This window comes from Coregonus lavaretus (assembly GCF_964263955.1).
Source record: "Coregonus lavaretus genome assembly, chromosome: 1".
NCBI lineage: Eukaryota > Metazoa > Chordata > Actinopteri > Salmoniformes > Salmonidae > Coregonus > Coregonus lavaretus.
The window spans coordinates 2,132,615-2,157,212 of NC_139988.1; the positions used below are offsets into that span (position 1 = coordinate 2,132,615).

General features: G+C 43.7%; 1 protein-coding gene across 1 annotated transcript; it reads right to left on the bottom strand.

The window, feature by feature from the left end:
* Positions 1–2,131: 2,131 nt before the first annotated feature.
* LOC311136582 (potassium channel subfamily K member 1-like) lies at positions 2,132–22,826 on the bottom strand. Its single transcript, XM_084170769.1, has 3 exons — positions 22,183–22,826; positions 6,510–6,905; positions 2,132–5,483 (listed from the first exon to the last, which is right to left on the bottom strand). Exons 1-3 carry the CDS (start codon positions 22,535–22,537, stop codon positions 5,224–5,226), a joined length of 1,011 nt encoding a protein of 336 aa, XP_084026895.1. The 5' UTR covers positions 22,538–22,826; the 3' UTR covers positions 2,132–5,223.
* Positions 22,827–24,598: the final 1,772 nt, after the last annotated feature.

Genomic DNA, 24,598 nt, shown 5'->3' on the forward strand with positions numbered 1-24,598 from the left:
GGTCCTCCCCTCCTGCTCCGTGGCTTGACGACTCATTGCGAGCTCACAGAACAGGGCTCTGGGCAGCCGAGCGGAAATGGAGGAAAACTAGACTCCCTGCGGACCTGTCATCTTTTCACTCCCTCCTCTCTACATTCTCTTCCTCTGTTTCTGCTGCTAAAGCCACTTTCTACCACTCTAAATTTCAAGCCTCTGCCTCTAACCCTAGGAAGCTCTTTGCCACCTTCTCCTCCCTGCTGAATCCTCCTCCTCCTCCCCCTCCCTCCTCCCTCTCTGTGGATGACTTCGTCAACCATTTTGAAAAGAAGGTTGACGACATCCGATCCTCATTTATTAAGTCAAATGACACCGCTGGTCCTGCTCACACTGCCCTACCCTATGCTTTTACTTCTTTCTCCCCTCTCTCTCCAGATGAAATCTTGCGACTTGTGGCGGCCGGCCACCCAACAACCTGCCCGCTTGACCCTATCCCCTCCTCTCTTCTTCAGACCATTTCCGGAGACCTTCTCCCTTACCTCACCTCGCTCATCAACTCATCCTTGACCGCTGGCCATGTCCCTTCCGTCTTCAAGAGAGCGAGAGTTGCACCCCTGCTCAAAAAACCTACATTCGATCCCTCCGATGTCAACAACTACAGACCAGTATCCCTTCTTTCTTTTCTCTCCAAAACTCTTGAGCGTGCCGTCTCTAGCCAACTCTCCTGCTATCTCTCTCAGAATGACCTTCTTGATCCAAACCAGTCAGGTTTCAAGACTGGTCATTCAACTGAGACTGCTCTTCTCTGTGTCACGGAGGCTCTCCGCACTGCTAAAGCTAACTCTCTCTCCTCTGCTCTTATACTTCTAGACCTATCTGCTGCCTTTGATACTGTGAACCATCAGATCCTCCTCTCCACCCCCTCCGAGTTGGGCATCTCCGGCGCTGCTCACTCTTGGATTGCGTCCTACCTGACAGGTCGCTCCTACCAGGTGGCGTGGTGAGAATCTGTCTCTGCACCACGTGCTCTCACCACTGGTGTCCCCCAGGGCTCAATTCTAGGCCCTCTCCTATTCTCTCTATACACCAAGTCACTTGGCTCTGTCATATCCTCACATGGTCTCTCCTATCATTGCTACGCAGACGACACACAATTAATTTTCTCCTTTCCCCCTTCTGATAACCAGGTGGCGAATCGCATCTCTGCATGTCTGGCAGACATATCAGTGTGGATGTCGGAACACCACCTCAAGCTGAACCTCGGCAAGACGGAGCTGCTCTTCCTCCCGGGGAAGGACTGCCCGCTCCATGATCTCGCCATCACGGTTGACAACTCCATTGTGTCCTCCTCCCAGAGTGCAAAGAACCTTGGCGTGACCCTGGACAACACCCTGTCGTTCTCCGCTAACATCAAAGCGGTGACCCGATCATGCAGGTTCATGCTCTACAACATTCGCAGAGTATGACCCTACCTTACACAGAAAGCGGCACAGGTCCTAAGCCAGGCACTTGTCATCTCCCGTCTGGATTACTGCAACTCGCTGTTGGCTGGGCTCCCTGCCTGTGCCATTAAACCCCTACAACTCATCCAGAATGCCGCAGCCTGTCTGGTGTTCAACCTTCCCAAGTTCTCTCACGTCACCCCGCTCCTCCGCACACTCCACTGGCTTCCAGTTGAAGCTCGCATCTGCTACAAGACCATGGTGCTTGCCTACGGAGCTGTGAGGGGAACGGCACCTCCTTACCTTCAGGCTCTGATCAGACCCTACACCCAAACGAGGGCACTACGTTCATCCACCTCTGACCTGCTAGCCCCCCTACCTCTACGGAAGCACAGTTCCCGCTCAGCCCAGTCAAAGCTATTCGCTGCTCTGGCACCCCAATGGTGGAACAAGCTCCCCCACGACGCCAGGACAGCGGAGTCAGACATAAATGTAAATGTAATGGTTTTCTTCAATTATTAATAATAATGATGTAGTCATTATATCCCATGAATCCTCGTAGCCTGATGATAAATAAGTCAGGACGAGAGCATGCTGATTTTCCTCTACATTATATCCCCACATTTACAGTTTCTGGGTGCAATATAACCAATGTGGCATATGTAATGGTTTGAAAAAGACAGCAACATCGTTCAAACAGTACCACAACAGTATATTCCCCATCCTGCATTATAGAGTCTAAATCTGCATTTATTTCTATGAGAAACCAAACAGAGCACGATAATATACAGGTATTGTGTTGTTGCACAGATACACAGGCGACTGAAATAGAACATACACCACACAGTAACACTGACCAGGACTGTTACAGTTAATATAAGACCAATGTGGCATGTCTACAATCATTTAAAGAGCAGAACAATGTCTTGCAAACAGTGTATTTATCACAGTAAAAATATCACTGCAACCGTTAAGTCCTCTTAGCCAGGGGGAGGTCGTTATTCTCCCTTTTGGCCAATTAACAAAGTTCCAACACCATTACACACAATTCCTCTGTTTGCTCAACCGGTATTCAAAACAATACATTCTAGCTTGTACTCATTCTGCCATTGTGCGATGTAGAAGACTTTTGAACTACAGTTCAACAAAAAGGCAGAAACATTCTGATATGACTGATAAAACATCATTGCGCACAACATAATACAAACATATGTTCAAATAAAACGTCTACATTCTCAAGAACGGACAGCAGTTTCCTGTCTGGTACAATACAATTAGATTGGGTCTTGTGTTCTAAGAAGTTTCTTGTCTGGTACAATACAATTAGATGGGGTCTTGTGGTCTAAGAAGTCTGTCCCATTTGAAAAATGTATAGTATGATTGAGTTGTGTCGATATAGACTAGTCTGTCTTAGAAATACTATTACCAGTATGTCCACAAGGAAGTCAGCTTGTACTCGCATGTATGCTTCCAACAAATAAGTTCCAAATACAGGATGACATCATGACAAATATGTACATGCAAATAAATGAATGTTCCCTGATGTACATCTTAACTTAAATCTTAATTTAGTACATCTTTGTAGATCTTAATTTGGGCAATATATGTCAGTTAATTCATTATAATGTAGCTATTACAAATCAGTTAAAGAGTTGTCCAGGGAAATGTTTATACTGCATTGTAGTCCTGTCTGCCTGCTGTCAATCAGTGTTTTCAATCGTCAAGTTCCTCTCACACTGAGTCTCTCATGGAGTACCTTTATGTGAATCATCATCTGCATAAATTACATTTGAGTCTTTTAGCAGACGCTCTTATCCAGAGTGACTTACAGTTTTTAGTGAGTGCATCCATTTTCATACTGGCCCCCCGTGGGAAACGAACCCACAACCCTGGTGTTGCAAGCGCCATGCTCTACCAACTGAGCTACACACATTTGTAAACACTCCTCTTAACATCCCCCAGAAATACTAAGCTCTTTCTAAAATAGTTTTTAAATAGTTTATATTTGTGTTTTTAAATAGTGATTTCCAGTATTAAATAATCTGACTTTTCTTGTCTGTCACAAAGCAGTCCTGAAGCTTTACAGATGTAGGCCCTTAATTTGATCACTCTTTTGTTGCAGATGAGCTTCATGATTTACATAAATTCACTGAAAACTTACTGTAGCCTAGTTTTGGCCAGCTAATAGTCTAACCACTAATCAAGCAATATTATGGACTAAACGTTAAAATCCTGTTGCGGCAGGATTATTTTGCTGTGACAATACAGGTCAAATTAAGATCCTACATCTGTACACTAACACACTGACAGCCTACTAACAACAACATCATTTCTTCTGAATTCAGTTGTTGACCTTCTTTGTCCTCTCACTTAAATCTGAAGTACGGGATATAACTTTTGTACTTTCCAGAACCAATCATTTTTGGTAGAAAATGTTCAACCCGGTCTTTTCCCATTTCTGAGTGGTGCCACATAAGGTGTACAGTAACCTGCTGTGGTTTAATGATTGATGAAAATACACTGCTAAAAAAATAAGGTGCTTTATGAGGGCCATATGAGATGAGTCACTGAACCTTTTTTGGTTCTATACAGCATAATTTCTTCTCGCAGTGACCTGTCTTGTTCCTGTTCCCTTTGCAACCGTCCCTTTAACACAGTATGTCCCCTTCTTTCAGACAAATCAACATGATAAATACACACAGTACAGCACTAGTTAAGAAACATTTAACTACCTCAAAATAACATTGCAACTTGTACTTTAAACTAGCATCAAACAAACGTCTTACTGTAATTAATATTCAGGGCATTCACAATGATGAAATGTGCTACTGTTGTATACCTAATACAGTTAACCTGAATACATGCGTTCCAGTTAACTCCTGTAAAATATACCTTAGAACTACATCCAGTACTATGTGTACAGACTCTTAACAGTATAATGTGATATTAGCTTGCATTTTCCAAGGTGGATGTCCTATTAAATGTTCCCTAATGTGCTATTGTCAAGTCGGTAGGACTTTCTATGAACTTTTTATGAAGCCCATATCTATGTGTTTATAACTGTGCTCATAATGCATTATGACTGCATTATAACTCACTATGAGCGTGTTCATAACACATGATAGATATGGGATTCAAGTGTTAGTCTATATAAGAACAGCAGATGGATAGCAGGGCTGTTCTCAGCGAGGATTCTGACAATGAACGAAGCTGCAATAGTAAGGCAGGCATTTCCCTTATCGTTAAGTTAACCAGCGTACACATCAACTAGACATATGAAGGCTATATGTTTTGTGTCATTAAGAGAGGGATAGTTACGTTTCCCATGTATGATAAAGGGCTAAAATACAATGGTTGAATCTCAATATTACTACCAGGGGTTTGGAGTCAAGCTTTTGATTTTAAAATGTATCCTTTTGCTGAAGCTGAAGTTATGATGTTCTCTCAAATACCCTTCTACTCTCCTATGAGAGTCCCCGGTATCACCACTCCCCCCACCTTCCTTCATAGGCTGCATCCCGATTCTCGACCCTTCTCATTGAAAAGCATTGAATTGGTGTAAGCATCGACTGGGGAGAGTTTCGCCTAGAGATTTTCAGCTAACGTTACAGAGAGTTTCACCTAGAGAGAATTCATGGTGGGCAGTGATCAAGTGTACACTTCAGAAGATGGATAGAGAATTGGGATGCAACCTTAGTTTCACCCCCCCCCCCCCCCACCCCCTCACTACACTTCTACTCTCCTTGTCCTTCCCTAGTTTCTTCCCTAGTTTCACCCCAACATTTTAACTATCCCCACCCCCCTTCTAGCCGATCATGGGGTCGTCCCCGCCGGGCGAGGCCAGCTCGGGGACACTAACGAAGGTATTGTCCTCCCTGAGCGAGGTGGAGTTGTTCCGGTGGGACACGGAGGTGAAGGCCAGATGGTCGTGCTCCAGTATCGCCAAGTGGTCCTGTGGTTTCTCCTTCTTCAGATAGAACATCTTCCTCAGGGTCTTCAGCTGCTGCAGCTCACAGAACGTCTCCAGGACCACCAGCATCACGACCAGGCCCAGGAGGAGGTAGACTGGAGAGCGAGAGAAGAGAGAGAGATAGAGAAGAGAGAGCGCGCGTGAGAGAGAGAGAGAGAGAGCGAGAGAGAGCGCGAGAGAGAGAGAGAGAGAGAGAAGAAAGAGAGAGAGAGAGAGAGAGAGAGAGAGAAGAAAGAGAGAAAGAGAGAGAGAGAACATCCCTGGTCATGAATATTGCCATTTGATCTTTCTCCCTCCATCGTTCATATCCTCACATGCATAGTATTATATAAATACTGAATAGGGTATCTGCAGAACTCCTCTTCTCCTCTTCTCCAACTCATCACTGGCTCATTGAGACCCTTAGCTGACTCAGTTCATAGCATGGAAATCATAACCTCACAATAATGTTTGTTTTCTATTGCTGTGACCTAATCTAACCACTGATGATCCCAGCAAGCAGCATGTAGTCAGTAGAAAGGTTTTGGTGTTGGTTTTCCTGATAATAGATGATTATTATCATGATCATTACTATGGTCATAATCATTTTAAACTAGAATTTAGATCAACTACAGTCTCTGAATAGCACTAGCAGTCTACATTAATTTAGACGTCTACAATGATGGGCTTTGCCAAGCCTTTTTGTCTATTTCCTATGTGACTAACTATACTGATGATGGAAGAGGGCATGTTCAGGAAAGATATGTGAAGATTCTCCTGTCTCGGAGTCGGCCAAACTTCAAAAACATGCCAGAAGTACTGAAGGCAATCCACATAAAATATACAGGACCCCATATTAAGTTAAAATTATCATTTTTCTCTCTTCTTAGCCAGGAGCTGTCTTCTCTTTCAGGACAAAGGCTTCTGGGTTTTTGGCTTCTAAAGAGCAAGACGAACCTGTCCAATAGCATCCAGAGCCTCAAGGTGTTGGATGTTGCTGCATCTCTATTTATCTGGTTATTTGAGTTCACTTTAATTTGACAACCCAGTTCTGGATCATTCTTCAACCTTTCATGGACTCTTGGTAGACCAGCCCCATTGTGGGTTAAAAGAAATTCAAGCAAACAAACGTTAACACTCACCAGTGATGCCCACTTTATAGAGCTGTCTGAACCTCTGGTTGAAGGACTCTCCTGGTACGTAATCTCCCAGTCCGATGGTACTGAGAGATATAAAACAGAAGTAGAAACTCTCCAGGAAGTTCCAGTTCTCCTCTAGGGAGGAGAAGATGGCCGCCGGGATGAGGAAGAAACAGGAAGCAGCCAGGATGGCGAGGAGCGTGGCGTGGACCATGGCTACCAGAGGTTTGGACAGGCCCCAGCGGGTGGACACGTACATGACGGGCCGGCGGGTGCTGAAGATCATGATACGTTGGACCACGGCGGTGAGGAAGAGGAGGGTGAAGGGGATGCCGAGCACAGAGTAGACGATACAGAAAGCTTTGCCACCGTCAGACAGCGGAGCGGTGTGGCCGTATCCTGGAGGAAACACAAAGCAGTGTTTAATTAAGATCATTATCAATGTTAAATCATTGATCATGTGACACTTAGATTGCACACAGCTGGACTTTATTTCACTAATTATGTGACTTCTGAAGGTCATTGGTTGCACCAGATCTTATTTAGGGGGTTCATAGCAAAGGGGGTGAATACATATGCACGCACCACTTTTCCATTATTTATTTTTTAGAATGTTTTGAAACAAGTTATTTTTTAAATTTCACTTCACCAATTTGGAGTATTTTGTGTATGTCCATTACATGAAATCCAAATAAAAATCCATTTAAATTACAGGTTGTAATGCAACAAAATAGGACAAACGCCAAGGGGATGAATACTTTTGCAAGGCACTGTAAATGCCTCATGAGCTTAGTTCAACTGTCGTACCCCATCAGAACCCAAAATAGAAGCTTGTTTACTCCAATGTTTGTAAACAATGTAAATGTAAACACACACTGTATAACCTCGACACATGATTAAAACTTTACATTTGATTTCATGGATGGCCAGTCCTTCTATCCATAGCTCTGTCCATGAATTTGAGAGTGGTTACATTTCTCCAGCCCCATCTCTCCAAAACGGTAGTGGGGTGTCCGTTTTCTTATTGTTTCAACTCTAGATTGAAACAATAAGAAAAGAGCGTGCAGCATGTTTTGGTTTAAGTGTTCCTCTCATGAGTGTTCAAAATGCCATGGCCCTCCAACACAATCATGCAAATGGGGCTAGGCTAGTTCATGTCTTTAGAGGCCTACCATGATTTTCAATATCTTTATTAAGTCAAAATGGTTAGAAAGTTATGTTAGGAACCAAACCCTGCAGTAAAATGAAGCAATGCTAGTTCAGAAGGGGAACCCCAGTGTGGTGACATCAGTGGATATTGCACCAATGGGATTCACAGTCTACTTACATGTGGTCTATTTAAGTTGACCAGTTTTGCACATGCTTCCTCGATGCCGGATGTCACGCGCACATATGCGTTGGTGTCTCTTGCTGCCATTGCATTGCTGCTGTAACTAGCTGCTACTCACTATGCTTGCTGTGTCTGATATCCCAGCACCTCCCCACCCTCTTCCCCAGCCTCCACCTGCCTGGGTTCTGATATCCCAGCACCTCCCCACCCTCTTCCCCAGCCTCCACCTGTCTGGGTTCTGATATCCCAGCACCTCCCCAGCCTCCACCTGTCTGGGTTCTGGGTTCCTTCCTCCAGGGGATATGGTATAGCATATCGTACTCACTGCTCGTAGTTCTATCATCTTCATATGATGCTTTGGCTCTGGCAGTGAGCTACCCTGAAGGAGCCTAACTACAAGACTATGTCATATTATCTAATAAATGATTACACATACACGCGGTGTGTCCTTTCTGAACTGATGTAGCCTACTTAACACATCTCTATCAGTGAATGGTGACACATAACACTGTGCCAGGAAGAAATTTGATGGATGGTTATGATAAGAAGAGCTGACAGAAATTTGAGAGAGATTGAATGTAAAGTATTACCATGTGTGATTGGCCTGACGCAGGAAGTTCCCTCTTTACTGCAGTAATACCACCTCTTTACTGCAGTAATACCACCTCTTTACTGCAGTAATACCACCTCTTTACTGCAGTAATAATATAATATGCCATTTAGCAGACGCTTTCATCCAAAGCGATTTACAGTCATGCGTGCATAATTTTTTTTTAGTGTATGGGTGGTCCCGGGGATCGACCCCACTACCTTGGCGTTACAAGCGCCGTGCTCTACCATCTGAGCTACAGAGGACCACAGTAATACCACCTCTTCACTACAGTAATACCACCTCTTCACTGCAGTAATACCACCCCTTTACTGCAGTAATACCACCCCATGCAGTAATACCACCTCTTTACTGCAGTAATACCACCTCTTCACTGAAGTAATCCCACCTCTTCACTGCAGTAATACCACATCTTTACTGCAGTAATACCACTTCTTCACTGCAGTAATACCACCTCTTCACTGCAGTAATACCACCTCTTCACTGCAGTAATACCACCTCTTAACTGCAGTAATACCACCTCTTTACTGCAGTAATACCACCTCTTTACTGCAATAATACCACCTCTTCACTGCAGTAATACCACCTCTTCACTGCAGTAATACCACCTCTTCACTGCAGTAATACCACCTCTTTACTGCAGTAATACCACCTCATGCAGTAATACCACCTCATGCAGTAATACCACCGCTTCACTGCAGTAATACCATCTCTTCACTGCAGTAATACCACCTCTTCACTGCAGTAATACCACCTCTTTACTGCAGTAATACCACCTCTTCACTGCAGTAATACCACCTCATGCAGTAATACCACCTCATGCAGTAATACCACCTCTTTACTGCAGTAATACCACCTCTTTACTGCAGTAATACCACCTCCTTACTGCAGTAATACCACTACCTTACTGCAGTAATACCACCTCTTTACTGCACTAATACCACCTCCTTACTGCAGTAATACCACTACCTTACTGCAGTAATACCACTACCTTACTGCAGTAATACCACCTCTTCACTGCAGTAATACCACCTCATGCAGAAATACCACCTCTTTACTGCAGTAATACCACCTCTTTACTGCAGTAATACCACCTCCTTACTGCAGTAATACCACTACCTTACTGCAGTAATACCACCTCCTTACTGCAGTAATACCACCTCCTTACTGCAGTAATACCACCTCTTTACTGCAGTAATACCACCTCCTTACTGCAGTAATACCACTACCTTCCTGCAGTAATACCACCTCCTTACTGCAGTAATACCACCTCCTTACTGCAGTAATACCACCTCTTTACTGCAGTAATACCACCTCCTTACTGCAGTAATACCACTACCTTACTGCAGTAATACCACCTCTTCACTGCAGTAATACCACCTCATGCAGTAATACCACCTCTTTACTGCAGTAATACCACCTCTTTACTGCAGTAATACCACCTCCTTACTGCAGTAATACCACTACCTTACTGCAGTAATACCACTACCTTACTGCAGTAATACCACTACCTTACTGCAGTAATACCACCTCCTTACTGCAGTAATACCACCTCCTTACTGCAGTAATACCACCTCTTTACTGCAGTAATACCACCCCCTTACTGCAGTAATACCACTACCTTACTGCAGTAATACCACCTCCTTACTGCAGTAATACCACCTCCTTACTGCAGTAATACCACCTCCTTACTGCAGTAATACCACTGCCTTACTGCAGTAATACCACCTCCTTACTGCAGTAATACCACCTCCTTACTGCAGTAATACCACCTCTTTACTGCAGTAATACCACCCCCTTACTGCAGTAATACCACTACCTTACTGCAGTAATACCACCTCCTTACTGCAGTAATACCACCTCCTTACTGCAGTAATACCACCTCCTTACTGCAGTAATACCACTGCCTTACTGCAGTAATACCACCTCCTTACTGCAGTAATACCACCTCCTTACTGCAGTAATACCACCTCCTTACTGCAGTAATACCACCGCCTTACTGCAGTAATACCACCTCCTTACTGCAGTAATACCACCTCCTTACTGCAGTAATACCACCTCCTTACTGCAGTAATACCACCTCCTTACTGCAGTAATACCACCTCCTTACTGCAGTAATACCACCTCTTTACTGCAGTAATACCACCTCCTGCCCCCCTCTAGCCTCCCTGCCCCCCCCACCCCCCCCCCCCCCCTAGCCTCCCTGCCCCCCCCCCTCTAGCCTCCCTGCCACCCCCCTAGCCTCCCTGCCACCCCTAGCCTCCCTGCCCCACTCTAGCCTCCCTGCCCCCCCCTAGCCTCCCTGCCCCCCTCTAGCCTCCCTGCCACCCCTAGCCTCCCTGCCCCCCTCTAGCCTCCCTGCCCCACTCTAGCCTCCCTGCCCCCCTCTAGCCTCCCTGCCCCCCTCTAGCCTCCCTGCCACCCCCCTCTAGCCTCCCTGCCACCCCCCTAGCCTCCCTGCCACCCCTAGCCTCCCTGCCCCCCTCTAGCCTCCCTGCCCCACTCTAGCCTCCCTGCCCCCCCCTAGCCTCCCTGCCCCCCTCTAGCCTCCCTGCCACCCCTAGCCTCCCTGCCCCCCTCTAGCCTCCCTGCCCCCCTCTAGCCTCCCTGCCCCCCTCTAGCCTCCCTGCCACCCCTAGCCTCCCTGCCCCCCTCTAGCCTCCCTGCCCCACTCTAGCCTCCCTGCCCCCCCCTAGCCTCCCTGCCCCCCTCTAGCCTCCCTGCCACCCCTAGCCTCCCTGCCCCCCTCTAGCCTCCCTGCCCCCCTCTAGCCTCCCTGCCCCCCTCTAGCCTCCCTGCCACCCCTAGCCTCCCTGCCCCCCTCTAGCCTCCCTGCCTCCCCCTAGCCTCCCTGCCCCCCTCTAGCCTCCCTGCCCCCCCCTAGCCTCCCTGCCCCCCTCTAGCCTCCCTGCCCCCCACTCTAGCCTCCCTGCCCCCCACTCTAGCCTCCCTGCCCCCCTCTAGCCTCCCTGCCCCCCTCTAGCCTCCCTGCCCCCCCCTAGCCTCCCTGACCCCCTCTAGCCTCCCTGCCCCACTCTAGCCTCCCTGCCCGCCCCCACCCCCCCCTCTAGCCTCCCTGCCCCCCCCCCCCTAGCCTCCCTGCCACCCCTAGCCTCCCTGCCACCCCTAGCCTCCCTGCCCCCCTCTAGCCTCCCTGCCCCACTCTAGCCTCCCTGCCTCCCCCTTCATGCAGTATTATTACTATTATGTATTTTTTTGTTGCAATAAAAATGAACTGTGGTGGCGAGTTGTTGTGAATGTATTTACATTTTAGTCATTTAGCAGACACACTTATCCAGAGCGACTTACAGGAGCAATTAGGGTTAAGTGCCTTGCTCAAGGGCACATCGACAGATTTTTCACCTAGTCGGCTCGGGGATTAGAACCAGCGACCTTTCGGTTACTGGCACAACGCTCTTAACCACTAAGCTACCTGCCCACTGAAGTATTGAATGACAATGGGTCCCCTAATCTTGTAAAACCAGACTGTCTGCAATCGGCTCGCTCCTAGTTTCCAGCTTTAGGCCAATCCCACTTGGCAAAGACGTCAATTCAACGTCTATTCCACGTTGGTTCAACGTAATTTCATTGAAACAACTTTGATTCAACCAGTTCGTGTAAAGTTGGATCCTTGTGACTCTGGTCTAAACACTTGGGACCACCCACTAAGCCTATGTACCACCTGGGAACTAAGGTGTGACATGAAGTCACAGACACTCATTTCAAAATGGGATATATGTTGAAAACACAGAGTCAAAGCTAGCTTCACTTCTGAGTGTCTTCATATCCCTTGGGTTAGGACCAAAGTTCTACAGAGACATAAAACTAACGTAGTCCTTTATGCAATAGGCTACAAGATAAGCAGGCTATTATAGGCTACAACTATTCAAAAGATAAAAGCATTTGCTGTCTGATGTGACGTATGTAGTGCTGGAATTCAATCCCAAACATGACTTATGTTAGGCCTACATACATGACATATTTTGCCATTTTTAATGTTTGGCTCACATGAAATTGAGGAACTACGGGTGCCTTCAGCAAGTATTCGTACCCTTTGACTTATTCCACATTTTGTTTCAATGTATTTTGTTTTCTCACCCACCATCTTTTGTAAATTCTTCAATCTCTGTCAAGTTGGTTGTTGATGATTGCTAGACAGCCATTTTCAAGTCTTGCCATAGATGAAGTCAAAACTGTAACTCGGCCACTCAGGAACATTCAATGTCATCTTGGTAAGCAACTCCAGTGTATATTTGGCCTTGTGTTTTAGGTTTTGTCATTGCTGAAAGGTGAATTTGTCTCCCATTGTCTGTTGGAAAGCAGATTGAACCAGGTTGTCCTCTAGGATTTTGCCTGTGCTTAACTATATTCCGTTTATTTTTATCATAAAAACTCCCTAGTCCTTGCCGATGACAAGCATACACATAACATGATGCAGCCACCACCATGCTTGAAAATATGAAGAGTGGTATTCAGTGATGTGTTGTTGGATTTGCCCCAAACATAACACTTTGTATTCAGGACATAAAGTTCATTTCTTTGCCACATTTTTTGGCAGTTCTACTTTAGTGCCTTATTGCAAACAGGATGCATGTTTTGGAATATATATTCTGTACAGGCTTCCTTCTTTTCACTCTGTCATTTAGGTTAGTATTGTGGAGTAACTAGCTTAGTGGGTAAGAGTGTTGTGCCAGTAACCGAAAGGTCACTGGTTCTAATCCCCGAGCTGACTAGGTGAAAAATCTGTCTGTGCCCTTAAGCAAGGCACTTAACCCTAATTGCTCCTGTAAGTTGCTCTGGATAAGAGCGTCTGCTAAATAACTAAAATGTAACTACAATGTTGTTGATCCATCCTCAGTTTTCTCCTATCACAACCATTAAACTCTGTAACTGTTTTATTGGCCTCATGGTGAAATCCCTGAGTGGTTTCCTTCCGCTCCGGCAACTGAGTTAGGAAGGATGCCTGTATCTTTGTAGTGACTGGGTGTATTGATACAACATCCAAAGTGTAATGAATAACTTCACCATGCTCAAATTGATATTCAATGTCTGCTTTTTTATTTGTTTACCCATATGTGCCCTTCTTTGCGAGGCATTGGAAAACCTCTCTGGTCTTTGTGGTTGAATCTGCATTTGAAATGCACTGCTCGACTGAGGGACCTTACAGATGTGTGGGGTACAGAGATGAGGTAGTCATAAAAAAATCCTCTTAAACACTATTATTGCACACTGAGGGAGTCCATGCCACTTATTATGTGATTTGTTAAGCATATAATAATAATATAATATAATAATAATATAATATGCCATTTAGCAGACGCTTTTATCCAAAGCGACTTACAGTCGTGCGTACATACATTTTTTTTTTGTGTATGGGTGGTCCCGGGGATCGAACCCACTACCTTGGCGTTACAAGCGCCGTGCTCTACCAGCTGAGCTACAGAGGACCACATTATTATTATTATTATTATATTATATTATATTATTATTATTATTATTATTGTTAAGCACATTTTTACTCCTGAACTTATTTAGGCTTGCCATAACAAAGGGGTTGAATACTTATTGACTCTAGACATTTCAGCTTTTAATTTTTAATTATTTTGTAAAAATGTCTAAATAAATAAAATAAATAAATTGGTCATTTTGCAGACGCTCTTATCCAGAGCGACTTACAGGAGCAATTAGGGTTAAGTGCCTTGCTTAACCACTAAGCTACCTGCCGCCCATTTTAGTCATTTAGCAGACACACTTATCCAGAGCGACTTACAGGAGCAATTAGGGTTAAGTGCCTTGCTCAAGGGCACATCGACAGATTTTTCACCTAGTCGGCTCGGGATTAGAACCAGCGACCTTTCGGTTACTGGCACAACGCTCTTAACCACTAAGCTACCTGCCGCCCTATACAAACATAATTCCACTTTGACATGATGAGATATTGTGTGTAGGTCAGTGATAACATCTCAATTTAATCCATTTTAAATTCAGGCTGTAACACAACAAAATGTGGAAAAAGTCAAGGGATTTAAATACTTTCTGAATTTCATTTTCAAGTCTGTAATCATTGGTGGGAGTGTCAACAATGACAGACCAGAGCCGCCGGAAAACGTGTGGCGAGACAACATTTGCCCCAGTACTTTTCAATCTTTCAAATCAGCAGCACCGAACGCGTTTACCAGACATATTCATTAGTTCATAGAAAAAGGTTTTGCAATGGAAAAGATAGATGGTGTTTCACACGGTAACCCCCACGCTCGCTGCAACAGGTGGATTCACTTGTCAGTCACAGTGGTCTCCTAGCTACAGCCTACACAGCCTCATCAGCCACGCCTCTCAACAACTACCTATGTTTGGTTGCACCAGTACATTGTTGTTTGACTCTGCACTCTGCAGTCGGTTTCTTTCTTTGCTCACACTCCTCTCCTGCCTGCCTGGTTGACTGCCTCATGAGAGAGCGAACACACATTTTCATGGAAAACAAGGTACAGTGAGGGAAAAATGTATTTGATCCCCTGCTGATTTTGTACGTTTGCCCACTGACAAAGACATGATCAGTCTATAATTTTAATGGTAGGTTTATTTGAACAGTGAGAGACAGAATAACAACAAAAACATCCAGAAAAACGCATGTCAAAAATGTTATAAATTGATTTGCATTTTAATGAGGGAAATAAGTATTTGACCCCCTCTGCAAAACATGACTTAGTAATTGGTGGCAAAACCCTTGTTGGCAATCACAGAGGTCAGACGTTTCTTGTAGTTGGCCACCAGGTTTGCACACATCTCAGGAGGGATTTTGTTCCACTCCTCTTTGCAGATCTTCTCCAAGTCATTAAGGTTTCGAGGCTGACGTTTGGCAACTCGAACCTTCAGCTCCCTCCACAGATTTTCTATGGGATTAAGGTCTGGAGACTGGCTAGGCCACTCCAGGAACTTAATGTGCTTCTTCTTGAGCCACTCCTTTGTTGCCTTGGCCGTGTGTTTTGGGTCATTGTCATGCTGGAATACCCATCCACGATCCATTTTCAATGCCCTGGCTGAGGGAAGGAGGTTCTCACCCAAGATTTGACGGTACATGGCCCCGTCCATCGTCCCTTTGATGCAGTGAAGTTGTCCTGTCCCCTTAGCAGAAAAACACCCCCAAAGCATAATGTTTCCACCTCCATGTTTGACGGTGGGGATGGTGTTCTTGGGGTCATAGGCAGCATTCCTCCTCCTCCAAACACGGCGAGTTGAGTTGATGCCAAAGAGCTCGATTTTGGTCTCATCTGACCACAATACTTTCGCCCAGTTCTCCTCTGAATCATTCAGATGTTCATTGGCAAACTTCAGACGGGCCTGTATATGTGCTTTCTTGAGCAGGGGGAGCGTGTAGTTCTGGGCTGATTCCTCACCGTTCTCATGATCATTGCAACTCCACGAGGTGAGATCTTGCATGGAGCCCCAGACCGAGGGAGATTGACAGTTCTTTGGTGTTTCTTCCATTTGCGAATAATCGCACCAACTGTTGTCACCTTGGTCTTGTAGCCCATTCCAGCCTTGTGTAGGTCTACAATCTTGTCCCTGACATCCTTGGAGAGCTCTTTGGTCTTGGCCATGGTGGAGAGTTTGGAATCTGATTGATTGATTGCTTCTGTGGACAGGTGTCTTTTATACAGGTAACAAGCTGAGATTAGGAGCACTCTTAGCTCGTTACCTGTATAAAAGACACCTGGGAGCCAGAAATCTTTCTGATTGAGAGGGGGTCAAATACTTATTTCCCTCATTAAAATGCAAATCAATTTATAACATTTTTGACATGCGTTTTACTGGATTTTTGTTGTTGTTATTCTGTCTCTCACTGTTCAAATAAACCTACCATTCAAATTATAGACTGATAATTTCTTTGTCAGTGGGCAAACGTACAAAATCAGCAGGGGATCAAATACTTTTTTCCCTCACTGTATGTGTTAATAAAATCAGTTTAGTCATCCTCTAAAACTAGCTAGCTAAGTTGATGCAATCATGCAATTTAGACTCACTGAATAAATGTGTTTGGCACAGGATAAAGACGATGAAACGATCTGCCGCTGCTACCCAAGGCCAAGGGTTAATGAAGTTCCTGAAAAGGTTAGTCAGCTAGTTTGTTAGTCCAGCAATATTGGCATATTATTTTATTTCCACTGCTGTTGATTATTCACAAATGTTTGTGCCGCAAATTTCACTGTCTTAAAAGTCTACACAGACAATATTAACACATTTATCCAACCATACCAGATGGATAGCTAATGCAGAAAGAGAGAATTGATGGATTCCAGCACCACCATAACTTTCACAAATACAGAGACAGGAAGCCATCATGGCGTCAGTATTTTTCGACTAGCTAGTACATAGTGATACCTACTGATATGAACTGGCAATGCATGTTTGGTTGGAATAGAGTGCAATAGAATGAGTAACATTCAATAAAATCTACTTCATGAAAAGAGGGATATTATTTTCAATTAAAATGTTGAAAGTAGTTGATATAATGATTGAATATATGGTTTTTACAGGCAATCAGTTCCTACAACCAACCTCTGGGGGGCAGATTGAGACCAGGACAACAACATAAGGTTACTGCTTTTATGACTTACACATAAAACAAACCTTGTTACAAAGTCTACTGTCTATAGTGTTAAATGTAACCCTGCCTTGTTACAAAGTCTACTGTCTATAGTGTTAAATGTAACCCTGCCTTGTTACAAAGTCTACTGTCTATAGTGTTAAATGTAACCCTGCCTTGTTACAAAGTCTACTGTCTATAGTGTTAAATGTAACCCTGCCTTGTTACAGTCTACTGTCTATAGTGTTAAATGTAACCCTGCCTTGTTACAAAGTCTACTGTCTATAGTGTTAAATGTAACCCTGCCTTGTTACAAAGTCTACTGTCTATAGTGTTAAATGTAACCCTGCCTTGTTACAAAGTCTACTGTCTATAGTGTTAAATGTAACCCTGCCTTGTTACAAAGTCTACTGTCTATAGTGTTAAATGTAACCCTGCCTTGTTACAAAGTCTACTGTCTATAGTGTTAAATGTAACCCTGCCTTGTTACAAAGTCTACTGTCTATAGTGTTAAATGTAACCCTGCCTTGTTACAAAGTCTACTGTCTATAGTGTTAAATGTAACCCTGCCTTGTTACAAAGTCTACTGTCTATAGTGTTAAATGTAACCCTGCCTTGTTACAAAGTCTACTGTCTATAGTGTTAAATGTAACCCTGCCTTGTTACAAAGTCTACTGTCTATAGTGTTAAATGTAACCTTGCCTTGTTACAAAGTCTACTGTCTATAGTGTTAAATGTAACCCTGCCTTGTTACAAAGTCTACTGTCTATAGTGTTAAATGTAACCCTGCCTTGTTACAAAGTCTACTGTCTATAGTGTTAAATGTAACCCTGCCTTGTTACAAAGTCTACTGTCTATAGTGTTAAATGTAACCCTGCCTTGTTACAAAGTCTACTGTCTATAGTGTTAAATGTAACCCTGCCTTGTTACAAAGTCTACTGTCTATAGTGTTAAATGTAACCCTGCCTTGTTACAAAGTCTACTGTCTATAGCAGGGTTCTTCAATTCCGGTCCTGGAGGGCCGAAACACTTCTGTTTTTTATTTCTACCTGGTAGTTAATTGCACTCACCTGGTGTCCCAGGTCTGAATTAGCCCCTGATTAGAAGGAGAGGATGAAAAACAGAGGTGTTTCGGCCCTCCAGGATCGGAATTGAAGAACCCTGGTCTATAGTGTTAAATGTAACCCTGCCTTGTTACAGTCTACTGTCTATAGTGTTAAATGTAACCCTGCCTTGTTACAAATTCTACTGTCTATAGTGTTAAATGTAACCCTGCCTTGTTACAAAGTCTACTGTCTATAGTGTTAAATGTAACCCTGCCTTGTTACAAAGTCTACTGTCTATAGTGTTAAATGTAACCCTGCCTTGTTACAAAGTCTACTGTCTATAGTGTTAAATGTAACCCTGCCTTGTTACAAAGTCTACTGTCTATAGTGTTAAATGTAACCCTGCCTTGTTACAAAGTCTACTGTCTATAGTGTTAAATGTAACCCTGCCTTGTTACAAAGTCTACTGTCTATAGTGTTAAATGTAACCCTGCCTTGTTACAAAGTCTACTGTCTATAGTGTTAAATGTAACCCTGCCTTGTTACAAAGTCTACTGTCTATAGTGTTAAATGTAACCCTGCCTTGTTACAAAGTCTACTGTCTATAGTGTTAAATGTAACCCTGCCTTGTTACAAAGTCTACTGTCTATAGTGTTAAATGTAACCCTGCCTTGTTACAGTCTACTGTCTATAGTGTTAAATGTAACCCTGCCTTGTTACAAAGTCTACTGTCTATAGTGTTAAATGTAACCCTGCCTTGTTACAAAGTCTACTGTCTATAGTGTTAAATGTAACCCTGCCTTGTTACAGTCTACTGTCTATAGTGTTAAATGTAACCCTGCCTTGTTACAAAGTCTACTGTCTATAGTGTTAAATGTAACCCTGCCTTGTTACAAAGTCTACTGTCTATAGTGTTAAATGTAACCCTGCCTTGTTACAAAGTCTACTGTCTATAGTGTTAAATGTAACCCTGCCTTGTTACAGTCTACTGTCTATAGTGTTAAATGTAACCCTGCCTTGTTACAAAGTCTACTGTCTATAGTGTTAAATGTAACCTTGCCTTGTTACAAAGTCTACTGTCTATAGTGTTAAATGTAACCCTGCCTTGTTACAAAGTCTACTGTCTATAGTGTTAAATGTAACCCTGCCTTGTTACAAAGTCTACTGTCTATAGTGTTAAATGTAACCCTGCCTTGTTACAAAGTCTACTGTCTATAGTGTTAAATGTAACCCTGCCTTGTTACAAAGTCTACTGTCTATAGTGTTAAATGTAACCCTGCCTTGTTACAAAGTCTACTGTCTATAGTGTTAAATGTAACCCTGCCTTGTTACAAAGTCTACTGTCTATAGTGTTAAATGTAACCCTGCCTTGTTACAAAGTCTACTGTCTATAGTGTTAAATGTAACCCTGCCTTGTTACAAAGTCTACTGTCTATAGTGTTAAATGTAACCCTGCCTTGTTACAAAGTCTACTGTCTATAGTGTTAAATGTAACCCTGCCTTGTTACAGTCTACTGTCTATAGTGTTAAATGTAACCCTGCCTTACATAAAGCTGACAGAAAGAATAATTGCAGTCCACTGCTTAACATTGTATGTGTATAGAGTAAAAGTATTTTTTAAAGACACTAACCATGTTTCCATCCAGTTTTTATTTTTACTTTATTTTTTTTATTTTTATTTTTTTCACCTTTATTTAACCAGGTAAACCAGTTGAGAACAAGTTCTCAGTTGAGAACAAGTTCTCATTTACAACTGCGACCTGGCCTAGATAAAGCAAAGCAGTGCGATAAAAACAACAACCAGAGCGACTTACAGTTTTAGTGAGTGCATACCTTTTTCATACTGGCCCCCCGTGAGAATCGAACCCACAACCCTGGTGTTGCAAGCGCCATGCTCTACCAACTGAGCTACCATATAAAAAAAAATTATGACAGCTGTGATGGAACAATTAGTTTCGGTACAATTTTATAAATGCCAACAGATCTGTTTGTTCGACATGGTAGGATCTTTTTGTGTCTGTAAAATTAATTATGCGAGACATTGTGGTATATTTGTGTGCACTATGTCATCACATATTGATTTTTTTTATTGTATTTATTTTTTACCCACCTTTTCTCCCTAATTTCGATCTTGTCTCAATGCTGCAACTCCGCAACGGACTCGGGAGAAGCGAAGGTGGAGTCATGCGTTCTCAGAAACATGACCCGCCTAACGCGCCAGCTTAACCCGGAAGCCAGCCGCACCAATGTGTCGGAGGAAGCACAGTTCAACTGGCGACCGGGGTCAGCCTGCAGGCACCCGGCCCGCCACAAGGAGTCGCTAGGGCACGATGAGCCAAGTAAAGCCCCCCCGGCCAAACCCTCCCCTAACCCGGACGACGCTGTGCCAATTGTGCGCCGTTCTATGGGACTCACGGCCACGGCCTGTTTTGGCACAGCCCGGGAATGAACCTGGGTCTGTAGTAACGCCTCTAGCAATGCAATGCCTTAGACCGCTGCGCCACTCGGGAGGCCCCACCCACTGATTTTTATCAGCAACAAGTCAGTTTGGTGGAAACACACCACTGGTGGGAAAATGCGCATATTTTCTTTATGTGGATTTGAGAATATTTGCATGAAGATCTATCGCCAATTGGATGGAAACCTAGCTAGTTTAACCATTATTTGCATAAGGCTCAGCCCTGCTATAGTAGTTAGTTCACTCAGTATTTGGTATTTGGTATTTTATTAGGATCTCCATCATATCTAGGTCAAATAGGGGAGAGGCATTGTGCCATGAGGTGTTGCTTTATCTGTTTTTTGAAACCAGGTTTGCAGTTCACTTGAGCAATATGAGATGGAACGGAGTTCCATGCAATAATGACTCTATATAATACTGTACGCTTTCTTGAATTTGGGGACTATGAAAAGACCCCTAGTGGCATGTCTGGTGGAGTAAAAGTGTGCGTCAGAGCTGTGCATACCTTGACTATGCAAACAATTTGGGATTTTCAACACATTAATGTTTCTTATAAAAATAAGAAGTGATGCAGTCAGTCTCTCCTCAACTCTTAGCCAAGAGAGACTGGCATTCATAGTATTTATATTAGCCCTCTGATTACAATGAAGAGCAAGACGTGCCGCTCTATTCTGGACAAGCTGCAGCTTAACTAAACTACAGAGTATGTTGTCCATTTAAGTTGTTGTTTCTGGCTCTTTGATATCAGATTCAGAAGGAATAATAACACCGTTTGTGGTAGTTTCAAAAGGTTTCCAATTCACATGACCCAACAAGAAAACCCCCAGCCCTATAGTCATAGCACAGCTGAAAAGGGAATAAGAATATGTTGTCATAGGACCCATAGTTTTACCTGACCAGGTCATGAGATCAGGAAAAACTCCAGGCCCCAGAAAAGACACTTACAAATTTTGCCACAACCCTTTTGAACCTGTGGTGCCACCTCTGTGACAGACCCATGCTTGTAGGCTAGTTTCAAAGGATCAATGTGTTCATTGTGTGAGAAAGAACGTTCCCTTGCTCACTGCACAGACACCCATAGCCGACAAATACACCCATAAGTGCAGTTTTTTTTTTGCTACGACTATATCGGTCCGCTAATACAGGACTAGTAAAGGCCCAGTGCACTACTTCTGTGAAAAAAATATATTATATTTTTTTGTATTCCTTTTTTTTCTGATGTGTCAGGGGGTGCTGCACCCCTCCTTCCCGCGGCTATGCAGACATCAGTTTTGGAGGGTAGGCCTATATAGTAGGCCTGTGTCATCACTGAGCTGAGCTCAGGTAACATAGTCAGGTGTTACTTGGGTGTACGGTGTCTCGAAAGGGTACATTTCAGTGTCACAGGCAACAAAACCCAACCTGCTTTCAGGAAGGTCGTGTGCCTAGTTACAAGACGGTTATGACAATAATCAACTGTATTACCATCATCCATAACTACGTAAGCAAGCAACTCCCTTATTTTTCAGAAAATATATATATTAAAAGCAACACATTTCTGAACTGCACCTATTCATTTCTGGGAGCGATGTCATGCATCACCTCCCGCGAGCCCACCGGTAGATGGCTGAAATGTAGTACACTTTAAATAGGCCACTGGCTGACTCACCTGTGGTAGACAATACAGTACTGGAAAAAAAGAGCGAGGAGGTGAAGTCCCAATTCCAATTTGCCGATGCGTTATTGAGAATGGACACTCCATAGTTACTGGCCTCGAGCGCTTTCTCCAAAAACTCCTCAAGGCGTTCTTCCGACAGACATTCGTTATCTTGGAGGAACTGTTTTTTGATGGTTCGGAGCTCCTGTCTTAGCCGGTCTTCATAAGGCAGTTCCACCGATGAAAAGACAACAGCTCCGAATATAAGATAAAGAATATATCCCAATACTAGAAACAAAAAATACCATGTCGATTTGTGACTTTGTAACAACCGCACACATGAATTGCTAGTTAGACATTGTAGCATTTTCCAAGAGTTCTTGAAACCTCAATGTGTTACAGTTTATAACCTTGACATAAACAATGAATAGCTAGCTTATAGACGCTACAATTGTAACAACGTCGGATAGGATGTCATCTAGCTTCTCTCTAGTCCAAGCGCACGACCAAAAGCAAGCATATGACAATCGTTCCTCTGTACGTTTCGGTTTCTTCTCTCTGTCTGTCCTCTGTCTATTCAGTTCACTTTCACCGAGAAGGGTCGAGCTGCTGCTGAGAGGAGGATGATGTGGCGGCGGACTATGTGACGTCAGTCTGTTCCGCTCTTCTCTCCTCCTAGGTGAAACACATCGAAACAGAGACACGTGGGCGTGGAGAGCTAGTCTATAGCACCTCTTTGTCTTTAGCCATTGTTGTCGAAGGTAACATACGATCAGTGAGAAAGCCAAGGGCGTAGTGAAACCACACCGTTTTCTAAGATGAGACGCTATTGCTGAAAGTGGGGGGTTGACTGTGGCGTTAACATTTTAGTCATTTAGCAGACGCTCTTATCCAGAGCGACTTACAGTAGTGAGTGCACACATTTTCATACTAGTCCCACGTGGTAATCGAACCCACAACCCTGGCGTTGCAACCGCCATGCTCTACCAACTGAGCTACACCGGACATTAACCCCTACCAAAGAGATTGACAGACATGAGAGCAATGCATGAAAGGGACAACTGTATTATTTTAGTAGGCTGTGCTGTGGCCTGTCTCATCCCTCTTCCAATAGACTACCTGTGTGTGTGTGTCAAGACACATTTGTTTATTTGTCATATACACATATACATGGAGTACAATGTGCAATGAAATGCTTTCTTGCAGGTTCACCCATAGTTGCAGGAAGTAGGGGTGCTGAGGGTGCTGCAGCAACCCCTGACAAATAGTAATAAAAAAAGATATATATTTTTTAATCAACAAAAGTTCTCCTCAGCACCCTCCCTGACCCCGTCCCAGACCCCGTCCCATCCCTGTCGACAGCATTTGAATAAGGATAAGAGGCCAGTTGTCAAGTTGGCTCCTTTCCAGATCCTGTATTGTGTAATGTTTAATGCACTTTGACCTGTAGTGTAACTTAACAACCTAAGGCTGCGTTTACACAGGCAACCCAATTCTGATATTTTTTCCTCTAATTGGTCTTTTGACCAATCAGATCAGATATTTTCACATCAGATCTTTTTCAGAGCTGATCTGATTGGTCAAAAGACCAATTAGTGAAACAAGATCAGAATTAGGCTGCCTGTGTAAACACAGTCTATGAGATGTAATAGTATTTTGCTCTTTTAAGATAAATGGATAGGCCTTCATAAGGCATCTATTTGACCAGGTTCACATTCTAATGTTCTATCTGTAGGCTATGTACACTACCCTACTAGCTTTGTTACTTTCTTCTGCTCCTATCCACCAGCACCTCTCGTTCTCTCGTCTCTCTTTCCTCCACTACCTCTCTTTTCTTCCACTATCCCCTCAACACAAGCTGGCAAAGTGTCTCTATGGAAACAACCTTCACAGAGTACCTAGACTTGCACCAGATTCCGTGTACTAACAGACCACATCTCCCAGACTGCAACACTCCACTCTGCTGTGTGTGTGTGTTTGTGTATTTGGGTGTGTGTGTATATGTGTGTGTGTGTGATTAGATTTATGTTAACAGTTTCTCATGAGAAATGAGTCATCAACAGTGTACTTTAGCTACAGCATGTACAGGCAGGGACATGAACAACTACTTAGGAGGTTGAGAGATTGGGAATCTAGCTGGCTAGTTAAAGACAACTTTATACAATTGCTAGGTGGCTAGTATTACAAAGAAACAACAAATCATTTTCATTTTATTTATTCATCGAGAAGAAATCAATCGGACACATGGCTTGATCACATTCATTTACCAACATACCTGTAGTCCCCTGTAGCTCAGTTGGTAGAGCATGGCGCTTGCAACGCCAGGGTTGTGGGTTCGTTTCCCACGGGGGGCCAGTATGAAAATGTATGCACTAACTGTAAGTCGCTCTGGATAAGAGCGTCTGCTAAATGACTAAAATGTAAAAAA